The sequence below is a fragment of the Nematolebias whitei genome, chromosome 15 (assembly GCF_014905685.2).
Source record: "Nematolebias whitei isolate Nwh7 chromosome 15, NemWhi1, whole genome shotgun sequence".
NCBI classification, from domain to species: domain Eukaryota; kingdom Metazoa; phylum Chordata; class Actinopteri; order Cyprinodontiformes; family Rivulidae; genus Nematolebias; species Nematolebias whitei.
The window spans coordinates 28,292,625-28,298,889 of NC_056512.1; the positions used below are offsets into that span (position 1 = coordinate 28,292,625).

The 6,265-nt window shown below is 39.1% G+C and overlaps 1 protein-coding gene across 2 annotated transcripts in view; it reads right to left on the minus strand.

The window, feature by feature from the left end:
* Positions 1–764: 764 nt before the first annotated feature.
* The window catches only part of luc7l3 (LUC7-like 3 pre-mRNA splicing factor), a 6,563-nt gene continuing 1,062 nt past the window's right edge, over positions 765–6,265 (minus strand). Inside the window, exons 2-12 of one of the 2 annotated variants that reach the window (XM_037689586.1) lie at positions 6,010–6,076; positions 5,881–5,920; positions 5,653–5,797; positions 5,445–5,519; positions 4,922–5,026; positions 4,522–4,683; positions 4,195–4,335; positions 3,992–4,140; positions 3,321–3,523; positions 2,893–3,107; positions 765–1,359 (exon numbers count right to left, since the gene is read on the minus strand). In XM_037689586.1, the coding sequence (XP_037545514.1) occupies positions 2,926–3,107; positions 3,321–3,523; positions 3,992–4,140; positions 4,195–4,335; positions 4,522–4,683; positions 4,922–5,026; positions 5,445–5,519; positions 5,653–5,797; positions 5,881–5,920; positions 6,010–6,076 (1,269 nt within the window). In that variant the 3' untranslated portion in view covers positions 765–1,359; positions 2,893–2,925. Of the gene's footprint in view, positions 1,360–2,892; positions 3,108–3,320; positions 3,524–3,991; positions 4,336–4,521; positions 4,684–4,921; positions 5,027–5,444; positions 5,520–5,652; positions 5,798–5,880; positions 5,921–6,009; positions 6,077–6,265 lie in introns of both variants that reach the window. The other variant, XM_037689585.1, reaches the window with a different exon arrangement.

The window sequence follows — 6,265 nt, forward strand, 5'->3', positions numbered from 1 at the left end:
GCGTTTTTTTTCCTGTATAATTAGAACATGCTACTGGATGTCTCAAATTTCCCCTGGGATTAATAAAGTATCTCTATTTTTAGATGCAATGTAGGTGTTGGATCGATGATATCTGAAGCCACCTTTTGTTTAATGTTAGTTTCCAACAGCATAGATGGCTTCTCATTCACTCCTTTCTCACATGTCCCCCGTGTCCAAAAAGTGAGTGTTACTGTCCTCAGGAGTGTCCTTTATCCTTGAACCGTTGAGTCTTGGCCTGAGAGACTGGTTTACTACGTTATGCCATACATTAAATGAAGTTTTTGGTTTGACCAACTGTATTAAATGAGTGTCAGTCTTTTAGAATGATCATGTACCTTTTACACAAATGGCTTAGTGATTGTTGTAGGAACACTAAGTATTTATTGGTCATGTACTTATGTTTTATCCAGTTACTGAGCTTGCAGTACTAATAAAAAGAAGGAACACCAAGCTTAAGGCTTTAGCTTCTACTGCTGCTTTAACTGAGTATTTATGTTGATGTTTTAAACTTGATTTCTTTTAATACAACATAAAGCTGTTCCTGAAAGCTGGAAAAACCTTAGCTTATTGTCTAACATGAACTGAAATAGCAAAATGTAAAAATAAAATAAAAACAACCAGCCCCATTTTCATCAAGCCTAAAGACCTGCTACATGCAGGGCTCGATTCATTTCCTCTTACATCACAAAAAGACCAGAAAAACTTTGATGAAATTGTACATTTTATTCAACATAACATGGACATAAAAAGCAAAGCAAACTTAAAACAAACCCTAAGTGTTCAAAAGCATTTGATCAAAAGAATTCAATAGTTTACAGATATGGAACAAGCGTGGGCTTTACGTAGGAGTCACTCCCTGTCAAGGTTCTTACATTGTACATACGGTTTAAAAAAGGAGGTCAGGAAGAGAAATGCCACCTGACAAAGGAATACAAATCACAAGTAGTTGTTTTTTTTTTTTAATTTAGTTTAGTTTTACTAAATGCCAAGAAACACAGAGGACGTGTAAAGATTTTCAAAATAAGACAAAAACCCTAAAAACAACAAGTGTATTCTAAGTGATATTTGGCTGCCATTTAGACCAGTAAAGCCGATGAAAATTAGATGAACCACAACTATCGTCATCCAGCCAATAAAACTGACAGGTAAATAAAAACAAACAAACAAAAACAAAAGTATCGTTTCTCCCCTCATTTACATGTGTACTTTAGGTTTGTTTCTTAAATAAGCCACAACACATTTGTGGTTCACCTTGTTTTTAAGCAGCGACGTGTCAGGTTCAGGGTAAAGACGGGTTTGAGCTTCCACTTCTTCCTCCGCAAGATATCCCAGCTTCCCCTGTTGAGCAAAATGGCCACAATATGCAATGTAAGCAAGGGTCCCACAACAATTGCTGCTACACAACTATATTTACTAGTCAAACATATCCCTCAATTTAACCACAGAGGAAAGTTTAACTCATATATTGCCAATTATCCAACAAACTTAATTAATTGATAAAACAATTTAATTCCTAAATAAATTTGGCCATACTATGCTTTTTTTTTTTTTACTGAGTGCTTAACTAGAAATTAACCTAAATTTCACAATTGAATTGAAAATTTGTGACAAAAATATGATATTCCCTTTGCCATGTGAAACCAAGCCCTTAAATCCACAGAAACACCCGACTAAAGAAGTGTGACTTAAACAGTCGAACAATACTACTGTCTGCATAGTGAGAAGTTCAACTGATGGCAAAAGGTATATCAAATAGGTTGTCTGAAAACTCCTTCAAATCACTCTCCTCCTTCGAACAAATTATAAAATACACAAGCATAGTCGACAGTTAAAAATATACACACAGGCTTGCAAATACAAGAGCTAAAAAAAGTACATAAACGTTTCTTTTTCTGACAGGCAACAGCATTTAGAAATGGATGTGGGTAGAGAAAGGAGTACCTGGGGTGAGTACCTGCACAGTTTGACAGTCAGAGTATCCAAGATTTTTAATTTGCCCTTTTTCTCATGTGGTCTCGCTCACAACACCAACGCTGTGTGAGGTATAGAAGTCAGCTGCAATTCATTCGATAAACCCTACCCTCCAGTTAGTTAGTGTCCTTAGGCCCCTGGTGCTATAACCCCCCCCCACCCCACCCCCAAACACACAGTGCATGGCATTATCAGGCACATTAAGCTGGAGAATAAATCCATGTCATTTGAGTTATGATCATAGCAAAAAATATATAATAATAAAGCTCTTGCTTTTCAAATACACCTTAAACTGAAGGCTAAAGGTGTTTTAAGTACTTTAACACATAGGTTGGAGATTTTTGCAAAAATAATAGTAAACATGTAAACAACACAGTGACTGAATTTCCTCCCTAGAAGGAATATGTTCAATTGTTACATTTTCCTGTTTCAAAACAAGAAAATAAATCATTAAAATCAACCAAAAACAGGTAAACACAGCTATTTTTCTTGTTCGGATCCAACACTTTGCTTTCTGTTCTGCCATTTTTGTCTACAAAGTGAAATAGACATCTGCAAGGGTCAAAAACCGATACAAAACGAGGGGTACCTCCGGGCATGTTTGCTCAGGGCTACACTGGCCTTTCCCTCTTGGCTTTGAGTGAATGCTTTCTACCTTCTTCTCATTCATCGGGCCTAGTCCTTCATCTTCAGTGCATACTTACGATGCACTAATCAAAAACAGGATAAAGATATTTGCTTATAGCACATAAGACAAAAATCATAGTCATTGAACTGAACATAAACAGGGTGGAAAGCGGGAGGGCGGGAGTGGGGAAGGTAAAGGGAGGAAGGAGGGGTTTGGAGGAGGGGAGGGTGAAAGGGTAGAGCTAAGGGAAGTGAAGAGGAGGACGCACTTACCTGAGCCTGATCTGAGGTCCTATCAGATCAGTTTTAATTGGACTGAGTGTCACCTTCAGATTGGAGGAGCTCTTGCTGGCCGTTAAGCAGAGGGGGGGAGGCAGCTGCCTCAGTCTGCATTGGCTCCAGCTCTGATGAAGCCTTGAAGGCAGCTGCATCACTTTCAGTGTGCTTGTCTTTCTTAGAACTGCTCTTCTCCTCTGTTGCCTTACGGTCTGACAAACAGTAAACCCACAGTTCCATTAAATTATTATTTCAGATGTACAAAACTGCTCTGAAACAAAAAAACTAATGAAAAAACAGACAAACGAGTTCAAATACACATGCATCTGAATTCAGGTCTCTTGTAAATGAGTCCCTGAGGCTCAGTGGGATTAACTTGTATAAATAAAGGTTGAATGAGTTAAAAAGGGGGAACAAATTCCTACCTTTGTCTTTTGGTGACCGCTCTTTGTCTTTGTCCCTTCCCCTGTCTCTGCCCCTGTCTCTTTCTCTGTCCTTGCTGCGGCTACGGCTGCGGTGGCGGTAAGACTTGCGCTCTGAGCTGCGGGACCTCCTCCTGTCACGACTGCGGGAGCGGTGTTTCCTATCGGAGCGCTCTCGGCTGCGCCTCCTCTCCCTGTCCCGGCTCCTGGATAGAAAAGGAGAAAATGTTATGATGGTAATGTACAAAAAGAAGCATTCATTTATGCGTTTTCTTCAACAATTCGCAAGGTTATTGTAGTGGTGCACACATTTATCAAAAACCTACTTATTTTATTATTAATCATTATTATGTGCAGACAAAGTGAATTTTTAAGTTTATGACTAAATTTCTACTAATATTTTTCTTATTACTATTTACCTACTTCCACTATTTCTTGTCACCAACTAAACATAAATCGATTTATTTTTTAACACGCATGCATACAGGCAAATGCTAACAAATAGGCTGCTGCTTCACTTTTGATTAATAAAATTAACCTTCAAAAAGATGAATGCAAATAATTTTACATTTTAACACGATCACATCCTTTTGTCAAAAGCAGAAGATGAGCAGCGAAAAGGCCGCATGGTGTAACTTGACCGCTTTCATCTCAAAAAGCAAAGTCTGACGTACCTGCTGCGCTTCCGTTCTCTGTCCCGGTCTCTGCTCCTGGACCTCCGGCGGTCGCGGGACCTGCTCCGTTTCTTGTCCGACGCTCGGCTGGAGTGGCGGCTGTTGGAGTGGCTTCGTCGTGACCTCCTGTCCCTCTCGCGATCTCGCTCCCGTTCTCTGTCTCGCTCCCTCTCACGCTCCTTCTCCCTCTCACGTTCTCGCTCTTTCTCTCTTTCCTTCTCCTTTTCCTCCTCCTCTTTGCGCTTTTTCTCCCTTTCCTCCCTCTCACGCTCTCGTTCTTCTCGGTCCCGTTTGAGGACTGGGTTTTCGCCCGGTGGGTCCTCAGAACGGCGTCGCAGTTTTTCCTGAAAACAAAAATTATTATTCCTTAAAAAAACAACAGCAGGATATGGACCTGCTGATAGCTCAGAAGAAAAAACATCTTACGTAAAATCTACGTGCAGACATGTTTTCTGTTTGTCGCCTCTACAAACTTGGAATACACAATTAGGACGTTTACTAAACAAATGTTTGACTAATGGTGCTCTTACCTTTAGCTCCTCCACAGTGGATTTAATCTTGGCGTAGCCCATGTGCTGTTTGCCCATTAAGTGGTCGTCCACTCTGGACTGTGCATCACCCACAATGAGGAAGGCCCCACACACCTCACACACCTCCATCTGTTTCTCCTGAGCTGCAAAGCTTTCAATTGTCTAAACAAAATATAATATTATATTAATCACATTTCAACAAAAACAAGAACATGAATTATGTATTGAACAGTTAGCCCAGATTAAATTGATTGATGCCAACTAAAAATGGTGAGACCAACTCCAGTTACCAATGGTTTCCACCTGTCAACTCATTCTGCGTTCGTAAACACAGTATTACAGAAGTACCACCTACGATCCCGAGGGCCGTCTGTAGGTCGATTAGTGTTAGCTTACTCACCGAGGGGTTGGCGCTGAGCATCTCCCTCTCCTCTTTTAGCTGCTCCACCAACTTCATCATTCCCTGAGCCTCCTCCACACGACCCTCCGACCCCAGCTCCTCAATCTGAGCAAAAGCAAGTGCAGCAGATTACAGTTTTACAACAATACAAACAGATGCCTTTGGTGCATTTCAAAATGACTGTTCAATCCATAGGAACGCTTAAAACAACTTTTTTAAATGAGTATAACGATTAAATTACTGCAGTTAGACTGAATAAGATTACTGGAACCATTTACACATTTTTGTATAATGCTCTTAGATAACGTTTGCTAGAAACTGGTGATATATAAACAAACTACAATTTTATCCTTTTAATTACTGCCACTTGATTGACATAAAATAACTTTTATGTGGTGTTGGTTGTAATAAAAGTCATACGACAAAATATTTACCAACACATCACATCTTTTTTTTTGTTTTCAAACAACAACAATACTAATTTATAAAAGGAGGGGGAACTTGTAATAAATTAGCTGCAAACCTGAACAACAAGGTCTTCAATCTTCTCTGTTAGAACCTTGGCTTTCTCTTCATTCTTTCCTGTTGGCGCAGGACCCTGAAAACAAATAAAAAATTATAATATTTGACAATAGAGCCATGTTTTTTTTTCCCTTTCAAGCTTATGGTGTCCTATGTGTACATTTTTTTTTTTTTACATTGAAATAATGTTCAACATAAAAATCACAAACCCCAGAGTTTTGTTGGGCCTGGGAAAGTGCGAGCCGAGCATGCCCTCTACGAATCCGCCGCTCCACTTCAGTCAGCAGGGATTGTAGATATCGCAGGAAGTCTCTCTCGTAGCCCTCTTTCAAAAACCGAGAGCTCTTCTCATACCTGGGATAAAGGGGGACACTTTTTTTTAAAGAGGAAAACATCAAGACAGTTAAAATATTTCTACTTTCTCAAAATGAACTTACGTTTTCCTCAAATTTTCATCGTGGATTTTCTCACAAGGACCTGAAAAATAATTCACATTTGCTTAAATCCTAAAATTTAACAGATATAAAAACAGCTATTTGCAGATTACAAATCAGTCGTAAACTTACCCAAATCAGAACGTGTGTTTGTGAATAGCTCAGCTGGACAGAAGCCACACAGATAATACCGACAGACCTGAAGAAAAAACAATACATTAATTAATTATAAAATATCATAAAAGTTTAGGAGTAAATGCATTGGTTTAATCTGAATGAAGAAGATATGTAGGACTTATTAGAAGGAGTGTATGGCTTTTACTCATTTAATGTGAAGTGACTGGAGTTTGTGTGTTATAACAAATTCAACAGATTATTTATATATATA